Below are 21,144 nucleotides of genomic sequence, written 5' to 3'. Positions count from 1 at the left end.
TGTATAAATTGAGCTTTGGTGCTAATTGCATGCCACTATACAAAGAGTGCAAATGATTTGTTAATCTGGATTTCATTCATGAATACATTTGTGAAAGGAGGTGTACTTGAGCCTTATTGATGGGGCAGTTGAGGCACATAAGACAAAATGGTTGGGAAACACAGCTCTAGATCAAGGATTTGCTTAGAAGTTGTTGCACTCAAAGAAAAGACGTTTTGCAGTAACCAAGATATGAGTAGATCAGAGGTGCAGCGGAATGCTGGTAAAACAATAATCCCACCATAGCAGTCCTCAGAATTACCCTCAATCTGATGGACTGATTTGATAAGGTGTGATGGGGTCTTTGTAGTGTCAGTGGGGCAGATCTTGCCTGGTTTGGGCAGGGAATGGGGGGACTCTTATTATGAAGTGGCTCCCCTTGTGGCGAGAGAGAGGAACAGAAAGCCACACGACCTCCTTTGTTGCAAGAGCAGCTCCAACGAACGAGCGGCAGACATTTTCTGGCTGTGGAACAGAAGGCAGTCAGTGTGACTGCCAATCAGATGAGGTCTGGGGATCGGGGCTGGGGCGGGGGAGGGGACAGACAGTGAGAGAAAGCTTGGATTTGCTTGTAATTACTGCACCCTGTGACCTACCTCTTCCTTTCTGAGCCTCGCTGCAGATATTCACTCCAGTAGTTGGAGGCTTGTATGTGAGTGAGACTGGATGCACCACTTCAGTTGCATGGGTCGAGGACGTCTGTCTTTGCTTCCAGACAAAAAAGAAAAATCAACAAGTCTATCTCATCACCTCATGCCTTGCTGTTTCTTCCCTATCCGGGGTTTATTTTAAACATGTTTCTTCAATGACAAGCGAATTGAGTGAAGCTGGAATCCTTGATGCAGGTGATCACCTGACATTGTTGCAGGTTTCTCCATGCTACTTGGGATGTGGTAGTAAGTTGAGTAGTAGCTCAAAGGATTATGCATGATTTCAGGTGCCTTCCTAGGCCTAAGTGGGCTTGATCTGCTCTGTCCAACTGTATGGGAGTCCTGTAGATGCACACTGTCTTTAGGAATGAGACCTCTGGACGTCAGGCACTCTTTCTAGAGTTGCGCTTTTTTGTTGTTGTTGATTGTTACATCTCAAGGATGTGGCATATCTGATGGTGCCAGCATAATGATGTTGGCACATTTTTTGTATATTTTGTTGTATCCATCAAGGGCAGTTTTTTGGACTCTCAATGCACCTTTTCCATGAAGTCTCAAATTTGTCTTTGTTTTTGCAGGGAGATTTAAATCTACTTGCTGAAACATGGATTTGTTGCCAGTGGTTTGTTTTGTTGCATTACAGTAGCAGGAGAGATGTTCCACATGGGCTTTGTCAGGCTTTGGATCAGGCTGTCTACTTCCAGTGGACCAATAGCCAAGAACGAAAGTGACCAATTCGAACAGAACATAAAAAATGAAAGAGAGAGAGGGAAAAGGGTGCAAGTAGGAAGCAAGTCCATGCTTGGCCTCATTGTTCAGTGTGTTTGCTTTTCCTGTTAATTTTCTCATGTTGTTAGTGTTGTTGCAAATGCTATGATATTATTAAGCCTGGTCATTTTGATTATTGGATGGAGATTTTAGATGTAATGAACCTGTAGAAAGGCTTTTGCTGAAATCAGTTGTTGGGAGATATTGAATCTCTTGAAAATATTAACTTGACTCAAGAGTGATTGACAGCTCAAAGCCTAGCCAATCAAAGCCCTTGTTATTCAGATGTTGTTTAGACCGAACCTTTGGGATAAGCCTCTCACATTCCCAAAGGGTGTCTAAATATTTTTTTCTATTTTTTTTCTCGCCATTGCTTGTGTTTTGTTGCCGGTAGCCATAAATGCTGTTGTTTTAGAAACAGTGGGTCATTTAATTTAGATCCAAACTTTAATTTGATCCGCTTTCATTCTCATTACCTCTTTAATTGTTTTAGACCAGTTATTCCTGCCACCAGCCTGGCTTGGACATTGTAAAGTTTCATCAATTGGCTTTATGCATTCTCCCCTCTCCTTAAAAGAAAAATTATTGCTTACTGCATTGATACTCCATAGTTTGCACTTACACATTTTACACAATGTTAAATTGTTATGGAAATCCCTTAATTCAACAGTGTGCTTGTTTTCAGCCCTCCAGTTTGGCCAATGGGAATTCGGGCAAGAGGGAAACCATGAAGTCTGAGGGGACAAAAGAGTCTCGCAGTGATCCAGAAGAGGGTAAATACTGAATTTATTTTGATACATGAGCATTTATGAAATAATGTTGATGGCAACATTTTGACTCATTTCACTCTTGATAGCCATGTCTTAACACATATTGACTTGTTCTTTAGTGTTTAGTGAGTTACATTTTTTTTTTTCTAATTCTATTTTATTTATTTTTTGGGTGCAAAATTTGAAATATTATACCTAGACCAGATGTCCCACATAAACAAGGATGATTGGGAGAACTATTATATTATTTTTTTTCTCCAGAAGTATTAATTTATTATTTAAGTGTTTAATAAAATACATTAGCTTTAAAAATACTGGCCTTCTGGTCTCTGGCACTGGTTACTTCCATTGTAAGTGCCTTACTTTTACTCTAAGCACAATTTTTTACTTTATGTTGTGCCAAGTTGCTTTGAACCTGAAACAATCTCGTAACTTTTTCTGTTATTTTTCTTATAGGAGGAGATGAAGATCACTCGAATGGGCAAGCCAACCCTCTCAAAGAGGCCAATGAGCTGAATGGGACCTATGAAAACACGGACACAAAGAGAACTGAACAGAGCCTTTCTACAGGGTCACCAGCCCAATCCTCAACCGTGGAGAACGGACTGTCTGAGACTGAGCCGCCCCATGGCTCTACAGTGGGCAGTAATGGATATATTCTAAGCAAACAGCAGGAAGACACCATGTCAGCCCCACATAGGACTAACTGGTCCCCTGTAGGGGGTTCCACATTGGGGCATGGGACTAAAAGCTCACCAACTTCAGCTTCTACATTGCAACCCCCTGACCAGGGATCTTCAAATAGTGCTGCAAGCCCAGGACCGAGCCCAATAGAGAGACGAGCAGACACAGAGACTAAAAATGGCATAGTATCAAATACACCTCCACCGACGATACATCGCGCACGCAAAACTATGTCAAGGCCGGCCTCAAACCAGACACTAAAGGTAATGAGGATCTACCACAGTGAAACATTCTTCTACATCAGCTGCACTAGTCATGACAGCAGTGCATTCAACATTGAACATCCGACAATGCCGTGTTTTGGTCTTTTTTTTAGGTCTGCTCATGACTCATGGTCATGGATACATATAATCGCATTTCTGTTCCTCCTTCAGCTTTTGAATAGGGGAAATAAGGAGCCAGTCATGGTGAAAGATGACAGTCTGGGCAAACCAGAGACAGTGCAGCCTCGGCCATCTCCGATCCAGAATCAGCTACCTCAAAGCCAAACTGACGCCACATCTGTACTGAACACCACACCAGCCAAGCCACAAACAGGTTATTCACTGTATTACCTTTCTTTGCTTCCAACAAAACTGATTGCTCTAAAGCTGTTTTGATGGGGCTTTACATTATATTTACATCTATCTATCTATCTATCTATCTATCTATCTATCTATCTATCTATCTATCTATCTATATATATATATATATTCTGATAAAACAATATAATGTTATTAAAAATATAAATATTTATCTATACTGGATTGATTTATACTGGTAGTTGGATACTTTATTGTGCTGATTTCAACAAATTATTTGTAAATCACTAAATGTTATAATTTAATATTAATTAATTTAATCTTTAGCAAGTCAATGTGTTTTTCATACTGTTTGTTTTAGTGTTATGAAATTGTATACTGTTTGTATTAGTGTAATAAAATTATTTCATTTTAAAACTAAGTATGCAGTATGCAGTGATGGCCAAGATTATTAGAACACTTACTAAGCATATTTAAGAGGTTTTTTGTTGAATTGGCCATTATAATACCCATAAACAAACTACCTGCGACAGAAGGATTCAACTGGAACATTGAAAATGATGGACTGGCCCCCTCAAAGAGGCTTTACTCTACTCTTTGGCTTGAGATGCAGAAGGCATGGGATAACATTAGTGTTGAAGTTCTCAGGAAATATACTGACACTATGCCAGAGAGATGTGCTGCTGTAATTGCTTCAGGTGGACAAACCAAATATTAGAGTTAAAAGTGGATAAAAACAGTATGACTCACTTAATCTTATATCTGTGCTCAGAGCAACCATCTGAATGCTTCATGAACATTATGAAATTAAATCATGTTTTGGAGGCAAAAAAACTAAATATTTTCAGATCTGTCAGGTGTTCTAATAATTTTGGCACCACTATATATATGTATTTTGGGCACTGCCATATTATATATATATATATAACTCAGCAACTGTCTAAACTTTTATTTTTGACTAAAATAGTAGACAAATGGAAATGTCTGGTAAAATTGTAATTACCGTAGCTTACACATTGTGTTTGTTCAAGAACTTTTGATGGCCAAATTTGCAGCAACATGTTCATCAATTATATTGACATTGTCAAACATGGTTCAAGTTCAAATTGAAATGCAGATAATTTTTTAACTGTTTAACAGTTTTTCATAAAAAATGATCGTATTGCTTTTACAAAGAAACAAGTGCTTGAAAACAGGCTTGTATACCAGAATTCTCCCTTTATGCATTGACAGTTGAAACCAGACCTGTCTCTCCCTCAGTAGCAGCCATGTCAAGGAAGAAGAAAAGAAAGATGGGAACTTATAGTCTTGTGCCCAAGAAGAAAAATAAAGTCTTAAAACAACGCACAGTTCTGGAGATGTTTCAGCGTATGTCCCAGTCTCCACCCAACCCTCAGGTGAGAGATTGGACCTCCAGATTTGCACCTAAAGAGTGAAAAACCGCCTTTTATATTGTGTTTTGAAAATAATCTTTGATTAGTTGCTTAGACTGAGTCTTGACCCCATAAGGAACCTTATCTAAATATTTTTGCATTGGTAATTGGTTAACCTTTTCTGTACTTTGTAAGCCAAGGCATGTGAACGTAGACATCTAATGCCAGCCTTTTTATTCCTTGGTTTCACAGTTGTCGAAGGAATCAGTTTATGTGAATGGCGAGAATGAGTCTGATGAAGAAGAGTCAGAAGAAGGAGAAGACACGGACGAGGATCAGGAGCTGGTCAGAGAGGATGGAGCCAAAGCCTCTCAGGAGGGACCCAAGTTAGCTTCAGTTTCTCAGGTGGGAATTGAGCAATAAAACTCATGAGCCAATGGAAAATGGCCAAATGGAAAACATTCATTATTTTCTTCCATCTTGTCAGTTATTTCCTTGATTTTTTTTTTGGCCAAACGGCTTGTTCACTGAATCTGTGAACAAGTAAAGTAACGCCTACAACACATTACATTCCCCTGTTTAATAGTTAATTTTTCATTCAAAAGCCTCTTGAAGAAGAACATGAGTCTGAGGAGTCACCGGAGGGCGAAGGTGAAGAGGAAGGGGATGAATCAGACTTGGTGAGTCCCCAAACATTCTCTAATATCAAGTATCAATAAATACAATATAACCAAGGGACATTTAGATAAAATGCTTGGAGACTAGTGAGTTTCACAGATTTGATTTGAGGTTTCTGAGATAATGCTTTGTTTCAGTTTGTGGACTGTAAGTTACTTCTGTTTCTCCTCAGAGTTCAGAGTCCAGTTTGAAAAAGAAATGGAAAAAGAAAGTCAAGGGGGACCATGCCTGGCTCCGACCATCAAGGAAACGCAAGAGGAAATCGAAAGCGAAAACTCTTTCAGGTACAGTAAATGTTAAAATCCATGCTTTCCTCAAATATCTGCTGAATGGCAACAACTCGGCTGTTAATGAGTTTCATTTTCAAATCTCTTTATGTCTGTTCCATCATTACCCCAGGAATGGAGTCCCAGTCTCAATCTGAGAGCCAGGAATCACTATCAGCCCCTTCTGACAACAGGACAGAGTATAAAGAAGTCCCACTTGACTCCCTCAACCTAGCGGCACAGGAAGCCTTACTGTCATCTCAGAGTACAGGTGAAATTCAATCCTTTGGCCGTATTGGTTAGATAATAATAATAATAATAATTATTATTATTATTATTATAATAAGAATATTTTGCTATTTAACTTGGGAAAACATTGAATGATGCAATGGTTTGCTTTTTGACTGTATGAGGAAATGCAAAGGGAAGTCTGTTTCTTGTTAAATGCTATGTAAAGTTGTAGTCTTTTGAAGCTGCAATTTGTTAATTTCTTTAAACCAAGAGTTTTTGCTAGTTGAAATTGGCTACTTTATCTGCTTAAAAATCTAATTTGTGGCAGACTGTTCCATTTGATTGGTTTCGAGCTCAGCATCTTGAAAGACGCATTTGTGTAAAGTTCAGAGCTTGATTACTGCAGGGCCTTTGTGGTGGCCTCCATCTTGGATAAAATGAGTCATCGAGACTCAGCTGATATTGTGCCCCCTGGTGGTCATGTGTCTATCGAAGAGTAATCCTGAAGCAGTTTGTGCTATCTGTGCAATGTTTGTCATCCATCTACATCTCATTATGAAGTAACATCAATTTCCTGCCATTTGTTTCCAAAATGATGGTCTTTCAGCTCTTTCATGATTATAAGAGTCTTACAGATGGTGTTTCTCCGCTGTTTCAGGGTCAGTGAAGAGCACAGACACTGACATGGTGCAGGAACTGCCCCTTTGCAGCTGTCGAATGGAGATGCCCAAGAGCCGAGAGATTCTGACGCTTGCGGACAGGAAGTGTATGGCGACTGAGAGCATTGACGGTCAGGTGAGATGGTTACCATTGTTAATATGTAGAACAATCATGGGGACAGTGATAGCTTTTTCAGGAACACTTTATCTTGTACCATGTACCATGGTCTCTCAACTCTGGGCAACCTCACTTTCTGATCACGCTAACCTGCCTCTCTGGTAATCCTGAAGATTTTTATTAGTTTGTTCAAGTGTGCTTGATTGTGGCTTGAGCTAAACTCTTCAGAAAACTGGACCTTGAGGGCCAGAGTTAAGAACGCCTACTATATACCATCTGAATATGGGTCCCAATTTTTGGAACGAAATGAGGTGAATAATTCGATTCAGTACAGAAGTTCCTAGGATTCATCTTACCGCTGAATACTTAGCATCTTCTTTTTCTGTAATGTCTTGTTTGATGCTACAATACACTTTTTTTTTTTTTTACTCTTTTGAAAAGTCGAGGTTCTGAACTCTATTCTAATTGGTTCCCTGTTGTTCTGGGGTAGCTGAGCCGTTGTCAGAGTGCAGTGCTGAAGCACGAGATGATGAGGCCTTCAAACTCTGTCCAACTGCTGGTTCTGTGTGAGGACCATCGCACGGGCATGGTCAAACATCAGTGCTGCCCAGGCTGTGGCTTCTTTTGCAGAGCCGTGAGTCTTTGGCTTTACCCAAGCGAATATTTTTAGGTCTTTGATTGGGTTTAAGCATGACGAGCCAATGGCCAAGAAATTCTTGACTGAGTGCATGTGCCTGAAAAGCTTCAGAGTTTTTACTTCAGCCACATTTGAGCAAAACACTCAAAGGTATTTCATGTGGCCCTCATGTAGGGTGTCTTCATGGAGTGTCAGCCAGAGGTGAACATATCCCACCGGTTTCATCGAGCCTGTGCCTCGGTGCTCAACGGTCAGAGCTTTTGTCCACACTGCGGGGAGGAGGTCAGCAAGGCGAAAGAGGTCACCATTGCCAAGGCTGATACAACGTCCACTGTCCCTCTCACCCATGGCCCCTGCAAGCCCAGCACCTCAGAGGGCAAAGCGGACACCACCACTGGAGGGTATGTGCAAGCTGTTTCATTTATGTACCTAGGTAGGACATTCTGTATATATGCTTTTACGATTTTTTTGTTGTTTGTTTCTCCAACTTTTGGATTTTAATTGTTTTGTTGGTCATTAAAGGTCCACTCGGCTCTCTGTTCTTGGAGAGGGCAAAGCAGATAGCACCTTATGCCTACTATCCAGACCTACACAGTCACAGGACACATCTGTGTCCCCTTTGGGCTCGAAAACTGGGCCTGTTGGAGCTGGATTTGGAACCGTACTTCAACCAGGACCAACTAAAGAGACTCTAGAAAGTGTCCTGCTGGCTCTAGATGCAGAGAAGTAAGAAAACCAATTATGGCCTTTGATTTAGCCATATTATTCATACTAACATGGGGTTCTGTCATTATGAACACTTTATGAACATTATCAACTCTTCATTTCTTCTCCAAGACCCAAAAAGCTTCGATTTCACCCAAAACAGCTGTATATTTCTGCTAAACAAGGAGAGCTGCAGAAGGTCCTACTGATGCTGGGTAAGAGAGAGGGATAACATTGTTGTATTTTTCAAGGTTGTCTGCTCTGTGCTGGAAACCTCCTTTCTCATTCTCAGTGGATGGGATAGACCCTAACTTTCAAATGGAGAGCCAAAACAAACGCACACCACTCCATGTAGCAGCTGAAGCAGGTCATCAGGAAGTCTGCCATATGCTGGTGCAGGTGAGGGCAAATGCTAGTGAACTAGTATTAACTTCACCACTTTTACCAGAATTTATCACCCTGTATTACTTTATTTCTTCTTTAAAGCACTACAGATCACTCTGTCATAGTTATCAGATCTCATTTGCATATACAATTGTGACATATCAAGATATGTCACGCCTAGTTTAACCTCAGTGACTTTGTTGTCATTAAAATCAATGATCTTATTCCTCAGGCTGGCGCAAACCTTGACATGTGTGATGAGGACCAGCGGACGCCCCTGATGGAGGCCTGTGAGAACGATAATCTTGACACAGTGCGCTATCTTCTGAGGGCTGGAGCCATGGTCTCTAACAAGGTCAGCTGCCATGTGCAAGAGGGTTGATAAGCAAGTCTGTTTAGTACAACACTCAGTAATCAATTGTTTTTAGATGAACATTCACTCTGTTTGAAGACTGATCACATCCTGGTTCCTTTGTTTGTTTTAGGATGTTGAGGGTTCAACATGTCTCCATCTTGCTGCTAAGACTGGGCATTTCAGCACTGTACAACACTTGCTGTCTACAGGAATTGTAGATATTAACTGCCAGGTTTCCACCTTCTGTGTTTTTGGGGATTTCCATTATTTGAGTTGTTAGACTCTGCCAAACATAGTTCAGGAATTTCACAAACAACCTCATCAATAGTCCTCCATTCCACTGATAACTACTCCTACTGATTCGTGTAATGAGTTTCATAAATGTTACAAGGCATGTTAATGATGCACTACCAATTTTTTAATTTGTGTAGGTTTTTTCTTTTTTTAATTTACAGTAATATAATACCTTATTGCATTTTTCTTTGGCTTTTAATAACTATAACAAAATAACTTTTCACTTTTTTATTATTTAAAAGTTTTATCTTATCAGTTTTATCTAAAATTGTTGTTATTATTATTATTATTTAATGATTCAAGGTATATACCAGTAGTTCTCAATGCAAGGGCCTGAAAATGTCAAAAAAGATTTGCATTTAATTTGCATATGTTAACCAGGTTGCATATGTTTTTTTAAGTGGTTTCTAGACCTGCAAAAGCCATGCAAATTAATAAAATCTTAAAACGCTATCAGCATTTTTGTGATGCATATACATTGTTCAAGTTATTCCAAACTGCACTATTATAATATTTAATTGCATATAAATTGTGAGTAAATGGTACTAATGGTGCTTTCAGTATTGTTGTGCACAATAGGAGCCATTGGAGTCAAAAAGATTGACATGTAGTTGCATTTCTTGTTCCAGGATGATGGAGGTTGGACAGCCATGATTTGGGCCACAGAGTACAAACATGTGGACCAAGTAAAACTCTTGCTCTCAAAAGGGGCTGATATCAACATACGAGACAAGGTCTGCGTGCTGTGTTTTGTACTCTGGAAACTGCAATTTAATATATCAAAATTACATCTGCAGTTTTAGAATGTAGTCTACTTTTGTAGTCTACTCTCTGTCCTGATTTCAGTTTTTACATAGGTTTAGATGACGAAGACGGTTGAAAATGCAGTGTATTTGATCTGTTACAATCATCAACTTTGATTGTAGGAGGGAAATATCTGTCTGCACTGGGCAGCATTCTCTGGGTGTTTGGAGATAGCTGAGATCCTGCTGGATGCCAAGTGTGATCTCAATGTCATCAACATCCACGGAGACTCGCCTTTGCACATAGCATCACGGGAGAGCCGGCTGGACTGTGTGAAGTGAGTAAACCTCCACTTGGTTTTATTGATCCCGACTGATTGATTGGGAAACTTCCTTTCAGTCTTACAGGTCTGTAGTGAGCTAGGCTTACATCCTCCTAAAAGATAACTGTACTGCAGGATTACACGCATATCCAATGTACTAGGTACATGGGTAGCGATATTCAATTTGGAATGTAATATGCAAAATGACAATGCAATATGTAAAATGACAATGCATTTATGTATTTACATTTTCATTTTCCAATACATTTGTGCAACGTTTGGTGCAAAATGAAAATTAAATTACATAATTTTCATTTGCCATTTCATACACCAGTTTTAATATGTAAAATGAAAACTAATTTTAACGCTTTATAAGTTGCAAAATTAAAATGAAAATGTATTACAGAAATGATTAGATATGTATAACATGTTCAAGCAAAAACTGTGGCAAAATTATTATTTAAATGCTATTTTTCTTAAATGCATTAACACTCACAGTCAAGACACTTACGATTGCATTTTCATTCAGTGTCCTGCAATGAATGTAGCAAAATTCAATGTGCACATTGAAAATGCATTCCAAGCCGATCACGTCTCCGCCCCCTCGCGCCATGTCAATCACTGCGTGAACAAGGCGGGGCTTGCAGAAGTTCAGAGACTCAAATCTCAAGAAGAGGATTCCAGTGAGAGAACATGGACAAGACAGTTGGTCCGTGTACGTTTTGATCATTTCAGTTTATGGCTTTAATATTTCATTCGCACTTGTAGGCGGGGCTGAAACGCTGCTTTCATCTGATTGGTCGAATCGCTCCAGCTTCAGCTCGGTCTTTCCATTCTTTCAGGCAGAATAAGAGTCAGTGCGAGTGAAGCACTGTAATGTCTGAAATAGGGCTGCACGATATTGGGAAAAAATGACATTGCGATATTTTATTCTTCTGCGATATATATTGCGATATTTTTTCTTACAAACAAAAATGGGGTGAGCACACTTACATTCTCATTTCGTGTTGTTTGAAAACGGCTCGCTCTCTCTCGGTCTCTCTCTCTCTCGGTCTCTCTCTCTCTCTCTCTCAATTCAATTCATATTGCTTTATTGGCATGACATACAAAGGTACATATTGCCAAAGCATTGTACATAGCAGAATAGAAACAAACAAAACAAAAATACATATATATTCATAAGAAAAAAAAAATTACATGCAAAATAAATCCATATACATTTCTATAAACATTGATGATACTTCTAATGTACTCTCTGTCTGTCTCTCTCGCACGCACGCGCGCTCTCTCTCTGTCTCTCTCGCACGCACGCGCGCTCTCTCTCTGTCTCTCTCGCGCGCGCTCTCTCTCTCTCTGTCTCTCTCGCGCGCGCTCTCTCTCCCTGTCTCTCGCGCGCGCGCGCTCTCTCTCCCTGTCTCTCGCGCGCGCGCTCTCTCTCTCTGTCTCTCTCGCGCTCTCTCTCGCTCTCTCTCTCTCGCTCTCTCTCTCTGTCTGTCTGTCTGTCTCTCTGTCTGTCTGTCTCTCTCGCGCGCTCTCTCTCTCTCTGTCTCTCGCGCGCTCTCTCTGTCTCTCTCGCGCGCTCTCTCTGTCTCTCTCGCGCTCCCTCTCTCTCTGCCCTGTTAAACTTGCATGTGGTTTTCAGTCCTGTCAATTATAAACTTTCATTCTATGATGGTTAAGCTGTGCAATTAATCCGCGAATCACACTGTCAAGGGCAGGGGAGTAGCTGGCCCGTACAGTTAATGAATAACGGATCAACTATGACAGCCTACATCTCACATCCTGCGATGTGACTATCGTGGATTCGTACATCGCGATATCTATGCTTAAACGACACATCGTGCAGCCCTAGTCTGAAACCACCGCTCACTGTTAATTAGCATAATATTTGAATCAGATGATGCTGGCCACATAATTCGTGCTGCTGAGACCTGCAAATTATTTCTAGGTTGTAGTATTGTATGAATATTGTCCCACTGATAAATACAGTGCAAATAGTTCTGTCTCTTTGGATAAAAGTGAAGTGGAAATAAAAATCAATAATAGACTGAACAGTTCCATGTCTGTAACATTTACCACTCTCATCTTTTAAGTCATAAGGCACTAGGTATGTGTGTGTGTGACATTAATAAATAATTGTAAAAATTAATATTGTTACATTTCTGAAATAAAAAAAGTAAAATTAGCTCTATGCTGCTCAGTGCTCCTGTAGCCTACCCCAGAGCGCCCTCTCGCGGCTGTAGACGGTAATGTTTTCTCTTGGTTCGTCTGACTCTGACTCGTATTGCTGTATAACTGGCCAGACTTACCTTCCCAAAAATTCCTATTTAATTTTATTTCATAAATTTAACTATATTTATTTCCACTTCACTGTTATCCAAGGAGACAGAACTATTTGCACTGTTTTTATCAGTGGGACAATATTTATACAATACTATAACCTAGAAATAATTTAACAGGGTCTCTTGCAAGTCGCAGCAGTAGAATTATGTGGCCAGCATCATCTGATTAAAATATTATGCTAATTAACAGTGAGCGGTGGTTTCAGACATTACAGTGCCGCACTCGCACTGACTCTTATTCTGCCTGAAAGAATGAAAAGACCGAGCTGAAGCTGGAGCGATTCGACCAATCAGATGAAAGGAGCGTTTCAGCGCCGCCCACAAGTGCAAATGTAATATTGAAGCCATAAACCGGAATGATCAAAACGTACACGGACCAACGGTCTTGTCCATGTTCTCTCACTTGAATCCTTCTTGAGATTTGAGTCTCAGACCTTCTGCAAGCCCCGCCTTGTTCACGCAGTGATTGACATGGCGCGAGGGGGCGGAGACGTGATCAGCTCGGAATGCATTTTCAATGTGCACATTGAATTTTGCTACATTAATTGCAGGACACTGAATGAAAATGCAATCGTAAGTGTCTTGACTGTGAGTGTTAATGCATTTAAGGAAAATAGCATTTAAATTATCATTTTGCCACAGTTTTTGCTTGAACATGTTATACATATCTAATCATTTCTGTAATACATTTTAATTTTAATTTTGCAACTTATAAAGCGTTAAAATTAGTATTCATTTTACATATAAAAACTGGTGTATGAAATGGCAAATGAAAATTATGTAATTTAATTTTCATTTTGCACCAAACTTTGCACAAATGTATTGGAAAATGTAAATGTAAATACAGAAATGCATTGCCATTTTACATATTGCATTGTCATTTTGCATATTACATTCCAAATTGAATATCGCTACCCATGTGCTTCCATACTAATCAGCTTAAAGCTGCATTTTTTTATTGGAGACTGGATCAATGTCATGTAGATTTATTGGAGCTGGACGCTAGCTATAAAGGCTTGCGCTCATCATTTCCTGGACAAATTTTATTATGGATCCGTTAGCAGGCAGTTACAGTGATTGGTTGGAGTCCTGAATGTAGTATTGCAACAGGAGAAGATAGATTACAAATATATTTCTCATCCTAAATTGGTTTGTTTCAGGTCCACCTCTGAATCCAAACAAACCATTAAATTGAGGATGATTTTGTTTCAAGACGAAAACTTTTTTTTTTTTTTGGAAAATGGTATAGTTTACATGTTGTTGTTGTTGTTGTTGTTCTAATACGTGCATCCATAATAAAATGTGCCTCACACATTTTATATTAGTGTTTTCATACATTTGATTACTTTATATAATCAATATTATGTAGTATAAATTATTCTACTGTGTTTTTTTGTCATATAAATATCATTACCGTAAAATATAATTACACATTTTTTGATCATATTGCTCACCCCTAAGTAGTACTAGTAGTAATAATAAAAAGTTTTTTTCATTTTGTTTGTCCTAACCTTCAAGAATGCATCTTTTATAGCTTGTTTCTGTCGCGGGGTGCTGACATAAGCCTCGAGAACAAAGAAGGAGAGACACCCATGGATTGCTGCAGCCACAACTCGAAGGTTTGGAACACACTTCAAGCCAGCAAAAAGCAGAGAGAAGCTAACAGCAACCAGACTGGCTTAGTAGAGAAGCTTCTCAACAGGTAGATCCACTTAATTCATATCTCACCATCCTCCAGATCACAGTATTGAACTGTTTATCTACACCAGAACTAAGACCTAAATTAGTCTATAAATTACTGTGTAACTGTGTTTAGGGACATCGCCAGAGGCTACGAGAAAGTCCCCATCCCGTGTGTGAATGCAGTGGATAGCGAACCCTGTCCTGACAACTACAAATACGTCCCCGATAGCTGTGTGACGTCCCCTATGAACATTGACAAAAATATCACCCACTTGCAGGTAAATAAGCTAAAAAATACTTTTATTGTAACACTTTTCAAATCTCATTGATTAATTGTTTTGGCAGTGTAGACAAATAACCGTTGGCTGGTTAGCTAAGAAAAAACTTTGAATAAGTGATATATACCTCTAAACTAAGGAAGAAGATGTATAATGGTGTTATTTCATTCCACAGTACTGTGTCTGTAAAGATGATTGCTCCTCAGCTAGCTGCATGTGTGGCCAACTCAGCCTGCGTTGCTGGTATGATAAAGTAAGTCAATTTCTGAGCACTTCCATCCTTAGGATCTAATAACTAAGCTGTTAGGGATGTTATGTGTAAATTTTGAATATACTGGTAATTCTGAAGCACAGTTACATGCATTACTAGCTCTAACTTGTTGTTAATATAATTTGATTTGGCAAACCTCTCCACCTAGAGGAGGAATTAGCTAAATACAAGACAGTGTGAGATGGTCTAGGCAAAATTATTAGTGTCGCTAAATCAAATATCACTATTACTAAAGCCCACACTTAGAGGTAGGCATTTGTTAATTGTATTTTAAGTAATAAACTGCCTTACCATAATAGGCCAGTAATGTAGCTATGTAGAAACCACCCAGAACACAGTAGAAACTGCATAACAGTGCCATGAAAACCATTCAAAATAATCTAGCATCATTGTGGAAACTTATGAATGCAGATCAATACAGACTTTTTTTTTTTTTTTTTTTTTTAGATCGTTAAAATTTTGTTGCTATGTGCTTTTTAGTATTAGAGTTCAAATGCTTTGTGTTTGTGGCATCAGGAGAGCCGTCTGCTGCCTGAGTTCTGTAATGAGGAGCCACCCCTTATATTTGAGTGCAACCATGCCTGCTCCTGCTGGAGAACCTGCAAGAACCGTGTGGTACAGAACGGACTGAGGTACCTCACTTCCACATGCATTCTGGATGATTAAACCCCCTTTTCAACAGCTGTCAGATTAAACAATAACAACACATGTATTGAAATGTGACGTCAGTGTGGCGTTTTTTCTTTTTTATTGGTTTTTCTTATTTTTTTTCCTCAATATGCTGATTTATGCAGATTTTATTTATATATTTATATATTTCATTTTGAAAACTCCTTATCCAGAAAACAGGCAGGGTGACTGATAGCTTTATATATATATATATATATATATATATATATATATATATATATATATATAAATATATGTATATATATATATATATATATATATATATATATATATATATATATATATATATATATATAAATAAATATATATATATATATATATATATATATATATATATATATATATATATATATATATATATATATATATATATATATATAAATAAATATATATATATATATATATATATATATATATATATATATATATATATATATATATATATATATATATATATATATATATATTAGTGCTGTCAAATGATTAATCGCATCCAAAATAAGTTTTTGTTTATATACTATATGTATGTGTACTGTTTATTTATTATGTCCTGTATTTTCCGGACTATAAGTCACACTTTTTTTCATAGTTTGACTGTTCCTGTGACTTATAGCCAGGTGCGACTTATTTGTCAAAATTAATTTGACATGAACCGAGAGATATGAACCAAGAGAAATGAACCAATAGAAAACATTACCGTCTACAGCCGCGAGAGGTCGCTCTATGCTGCTCAGTGTTCCTGTAGTCTACTGTACACTAAAGACATAGAGCGCCCTCTCGTGGCTGTAGACGGTAATGTTTTCTCTTGGAACTTAAAGGAGAACAACCTTGCAAGTGGCAAGGCTTAATAACACGTGAAATGATATGCTGTCGTGACGACACCCAGCAGTTGCCTGTCAACTGTCCTGAGCGTCTTTTAAGACTGGCCTCAGCAAGACGGTTGAGATCGACTATTAAAGGTGGTATATTTTTTCCTATTGAAAGAACGATCAATATCAGCAGTTATTTTATCTATGTTAGTAACATTTCTTACATATTATTGCTAGGTGTAAGAGATAAATAAAGATTAAAGGTAAACAGTACCAGTATGAGTGATTGCGTGTGTGAATTAGTCAAACCATCTCTATATAATTGTGAAGCTGGGGGTTGTAAATAGGCTAGTTCCTTCAAAAGTAGAAAAATATGCTATAATAAGTTTTGAGATTCTAAGATACTTTAGTGATAAATCACAGGACAGTGCTGACAACTGCGGTTCTCTGTGCGCGCGATCTTCACAGCTATGGTAGCTCGATATAATAATACACATCCGATCGTCTAATCGCTTGAATGTCCAAACCATAAAACAATTACAACTGACAAAGTTTAGTGAAGACTCAAGGCTCACTGCTCGCACGCCATCACTATGTGTTGAACCAGCGTTCACCTCCGTGTTTTGCTTTTAAGGGGGAAGTATTAACAGGAAATAAACGAAATAACCGACATGGGAAAATTACGTCGGTTAGAGGGTCTAAATTTCGGTTTCGCTTACTTTTCGATTAATCGTCCAGCCCTAATATATATATACGCAAAAATTACGGTTCGGTACGTACCTCGGTTTTAAAGTCACGGTTCGGTTCATTTTCGGTACAGTAAGGGAAAGAAATGCAAACATTAAACTGCAGGTTGTTTATTACTATAAACTTTTTTTTTACAAATTGTTTACACTTTTTTTTTTTATACTTTTTAATAAAATAAATATAAAATAAAAAAAGAATAAGAAATAAAATACTGCTGCAAAGTTCTCCACTAAATAAAAGACTCTCAGTCTCAGACCAATATCATATAATAAAATATAATGAAAAATATAAATAAATAACTATGATTACAGTGCAGCATTACCAATCCCAGCTTTTAGGCCTGCTCATATTTGAAAAAATATAACTTTTCCAAAGTGTAAAGTGCAGCATCAACAGTTACAGTTTTTCAACCTGCTCAGATTTCGTTATTGCGTTGGACCGATCGGAATTAAGAGCAAAGGTTTGTTTAAATGCCGACGGGAGCTGCGTTTGAATTACAATCGTTTTTTTTCCCCAGTTGTAGTGATGTTCACACTCGCGTGATGCCTTTTGAAAACCTTAGGCCGGTGACACACTGTGTCAACGGCCTTAGTATCAGCTGCAGGGCGAGATTTGCGCTGAACGCGGAGACTTCCGCCACTTAATGTTCGTTTGGAAACACGAAAATGTACCTATGTTCCACAAACAAAATATTGCATTCGGTCATTCGGTACACACGTGCACCGTACTGAAAGCCCTGTACCGAAACGGTCCGGTACGAATACAGGTACCCATACACCCCTAATATACACACATATATATGTATATCTGACCAACCCTTTAGTTTTATATATATATATGTCTGACCAACCCTTTAGTATTCATATATACTTGTTGTTCTATTGTAGTACTGTATTTGATCTGGATTGAGTGGGATCCTCTTAAATGATTTCTTAGGGTAAGACTGCAGTTGTTCAGGACGCAGATGATGGGATGGGGTGTCAAGACATTACAGGATATCCCGCAAGGAACATTTGTTTGCGAGTGAGTTTCTTATGTTTCTAAAGGTCATTGAGGCCTGTGTTATATCTTCCTGTTTCAGTCTAACTGTGTGTGTGTGTCTGTGCAGAGGTTTGTTTAGGAGTGTATTTATGGATATGATCATGTGCTTAGTGTGTTTGTACCCTAATGTCTCATTCCATTCCAACAGATACGTGGGTGAGATCATCTCTGATGCCGAAGCAGATGTCAGAGAGAATGACTCCTATCTTTTCAGTCTGGACAGTAAGGTATCGCCATCTTAGGATGACTCCCCTTCAAAATCACATTACCTCTCCTGTCTGCTCCTGTCAGTAGTGGATTATCTGCATGCCTGCAAGCAAATTTCACCTATATATATCCTTTAGTCCAATTTTACCAATAATATTATATATAATTGTTTTTTTATACATATTTATTGCTGAATAAATTTCACATCCCATTCTCTTCAGTCTGGCATCACTCTACAAATTTATTTTCTGTCGCTGCTGTTGCAGATGGGTGATATGTACTGTGTCGATGCACGTTTCTACGGCAACATCAGCCGCTTCATAAACCATCACTGTGAGCCGAATCTATTCCCCTGTCGAGTGTTCACCTCTCACCAGGACCTCAGATTCCCTCACATCGCGTTCTTCGCCTGCAAGAACATCAGTGCCGGAGACGAACTTGGGTCTGATTCACATTAATATCCATCTACTTGCTAATTCTTAATTTAGATTGACTCCATATGTTAGCTTCCCGTCATTAACTTTATGAAAGCATTCATTGATGCTCATTTATTTTTTATTAGAACAGAAATTTAGAATTTCTCTCCCCTTCTCAGGTTTGATTACGGTGATCACTTCTGGGATGTAAAAGGGAAGCTGTTCAGCTGCCAGTGTGGCTCATCCAAATGCAAGCACTCAGCCGCCACCATCGCACAGAGACATGCAGACAGTACTCCAGGAGACCAGCAGCCCAGCGCCCTGCCCGATACCAGCTCATCCACCCCCTCCAGCCCCAGCTAAACCCATCTTTCTAGCGTAAAACATCCGGTTCTCCTTCTTCTACCAGCCTGTCACCTCCCATCACAGGCACACCTCTGCCATCTCTAATCAGCTCCGGTTACCAACCCGGGCCACTTGATGCTACACCCACAGTGCCATGTTTAGCTCTGGTGGTCTGAAAGCCTGATTGGTTGAAGCAGTTTAAGGGTTTAAAGTCTTGAAGGAGAGAGGTGCACAACTGGACTGGTTTTTCAGGTGTTTGGTATGCACATTTTGTATAGGTTTTTTATTGTCGGGCAGCCCCTTTGGACCTTATTCTTGTCGCACAGTGTTCTCCTGCCCGACTCGAACTTCTGTGTCATTTCTTGTCATCCTTCATGAACTTTATTCTTCAAAGTTTTACGTTACCCAGTCAAGGTCAGCAAAAACTGAACGATCGATTCCCAAATCCAAAATGAGTTTCAAATAATGTTCATTTATGCATCTGTTCGTTTTACTTTACTCCTGATTTTAGTTTTTGTACATTCACGGAATATGGAGAAAATTTTGTAAAGGTATTCAAAGACCAAACCTCCTTTTTTTTCAGTAGCCTTTTCTCAGTCATTCAGCTGTATTAACTTGAGATGAGTTGGACATTAGCGCCCGTCGCGCGTGTCCTCTGATTGGTTCACAGACGCAGGACGTCACGTCAGTGCTACCAAAATCATGAAAAGGCCTCTGAACAGGACATTTTTGGCCTATATATTGAGCCCAGAGTATAAATGCGTTTTAATGGCGATTCGCCATTGGAAGTGCAAATTAATCCTGGACGAGTCTAAAAACAAGCCCTATGGGTTATTTCCTGCATGTTACAGGCCTGGATTGACACAGCTGTCGATAAATGCATATTACTTGCACCCCCATCAATGCAAATGAAAACTGTAAAATATTTCTGTATGTACTTTCGGTCACAATGATGGAACCTTTTAGCATGCTTTTGAGACACGTGCTCTAGAAATAGGACTGGAACGAATGAAATGCGGTTGGGTATAGGAAAACGCAAATGGTGCTGAAAAAGGTTTTTGTTCTGTTTATTTTTTTATTACTCACTAAGTGAATACAAGTTGTAAAATACGATGAAGAAGCAAGTGTTTCTTTTTTTTTCTTTTTCATCTGTATTTTTTATTTGGCCTCTAGCTGTAGTTTGACAATTAGCCTGTATCAGTTTTGTTCCATAAGTTCATGTTGATAGTGAAACTATTACAGTCTTTTTAAGCGTTGATAGTGTAGTCATGTCCTTTGTGCAAATTCAGACATAGAGATACAAAACACTGCAAACTGGGGGGGGGGACTGTAACATATTTCTGGACAGTGAAACATGATGCACAATCTTACTGGTTGTGTTTTTCTTTTTCAATAAATTTACTACTAATAAAAGAGAAACATCTCCGTCACTATTATGCAAAAATAACGATGCAAATCTGAAATGAACGATCTCTGCTGTTCATCCCATAAAATTTTTTTAAGGTAGGAGATAAGTCACTTTAAAGCCGTGTGGCCACAAATGAGACCAAAGGAGTTTTGTGATGCAAAGCAGGAAGACTTTTGATTATTTATGAAGAAGTGTTCTTTTGTTTTATAAACTTCCTGATTATTTGAGTTACTTGGTTGTAATTGATCAAATGAACTGTGAGCTGATGATTGAGGCTTTCTGACTTGACGATAAAGGCTTTTAACTAATGAGACAGGAAACCGCCTTTCCGCATTCCACTGCTGCAAACTTTAAAACATGAGTATGTCTCACTATTCCAGTGGTCAGCACAAGTATGAGGATCACGCACTGTGAATACACTGTGTTACGGCTTGAGAAACCGGATCGTGAAAAGGTTAACAAGTAGAAAGGGCCATGATGAGATCAGCACGGCGTAACTCTGACTGGAAGGAGAGAAAATCAGCTGTCATCTATGGTAGGATGTTCATTGGGTTTGTCATTCGAGGTTGCTGTGTCATTAACTGGGTTTTGGATTGTTATTCATCTCTCACAGTGAACACTTCACTTATTTTTATGATAGATGAAGATT

The 21,144-nt window shown here is 38.8% G+C and overlaps 1 protein-coding gene across 1 annotated transcript; it reads left to right on the top strand.

The window, feature by feature from the left end:
- Nucleotides 1-388: 388 nt before the first annotated feature.
- Nucleotides 389-19,406, top strand: ehmt1b (euchromatic histone-lysine N-methyltransferase 1b). Its single transcript, XM_059526109.1, has 27 exons — nucleotides 389-547; nucleotides 2,143-2,230; nucleotides 2,684-3,174; nucleotides 3,346-3,508; nucleotides 4,726-4,889; nucleotides 5,118-5,270; nucleotides 5,471-5,545; nucleotides 5,716-5,827; nucleotides 5,943-6,080; nucleotides 6,666-6,835; nucleotides 7,308-7,451; nucleotides 7,629-7,855; nucleotides 7,977-8,180; nucleotides 8,292-8,374; nucleotides 8,452-8,558; nucleotides 8,776-8,898; nucleotides 9,029-9,130; nucleotides 9,822-9,926; nucleotides 10,119-10,273; nucleotides 14,135-14,302; nucleotides 14,417-14,561; nucleotides 14,737-14,814; nucleotides 15,349-15,464; nucleotides 18,015-18,101; nucleotides 18,268-18,346; nucleotides 18,593-18,768; nucleotides 18,922-19,406. The coding sequence occupies exons 1-27, from the start codon at nucleotides 404-406 to the stop codon at nucleotides 19,103-19,105; spliced, it is 3,981 nt and encodes a 1,326-aa protein (XP_059382092.1). The 5' UTR covers nucleotides 389-403; the 3' UTR covers nucleotides 19,106-19,406.
- Nucleotides 19,407-21,144: the final 1,738 nt, after the last annotated feature.

Source organism: Carassius carassius, chromosome 36, assembly GCF_963082965.1.
Source record: "Carassius carassius chromosome 36, fCarCar2.1, whole genome shotgun sequence".
Taxonomy (NCBI): domain Eukaryota; kingdom Metazoa; phylum Chordata; class Actinopteri; order Cypriniformes; family Cyprinidae; genus Carassius; species Carassius carassius.
This window is presented reverse-complemented; position numbering and strand designations above follow the sequence as displayed.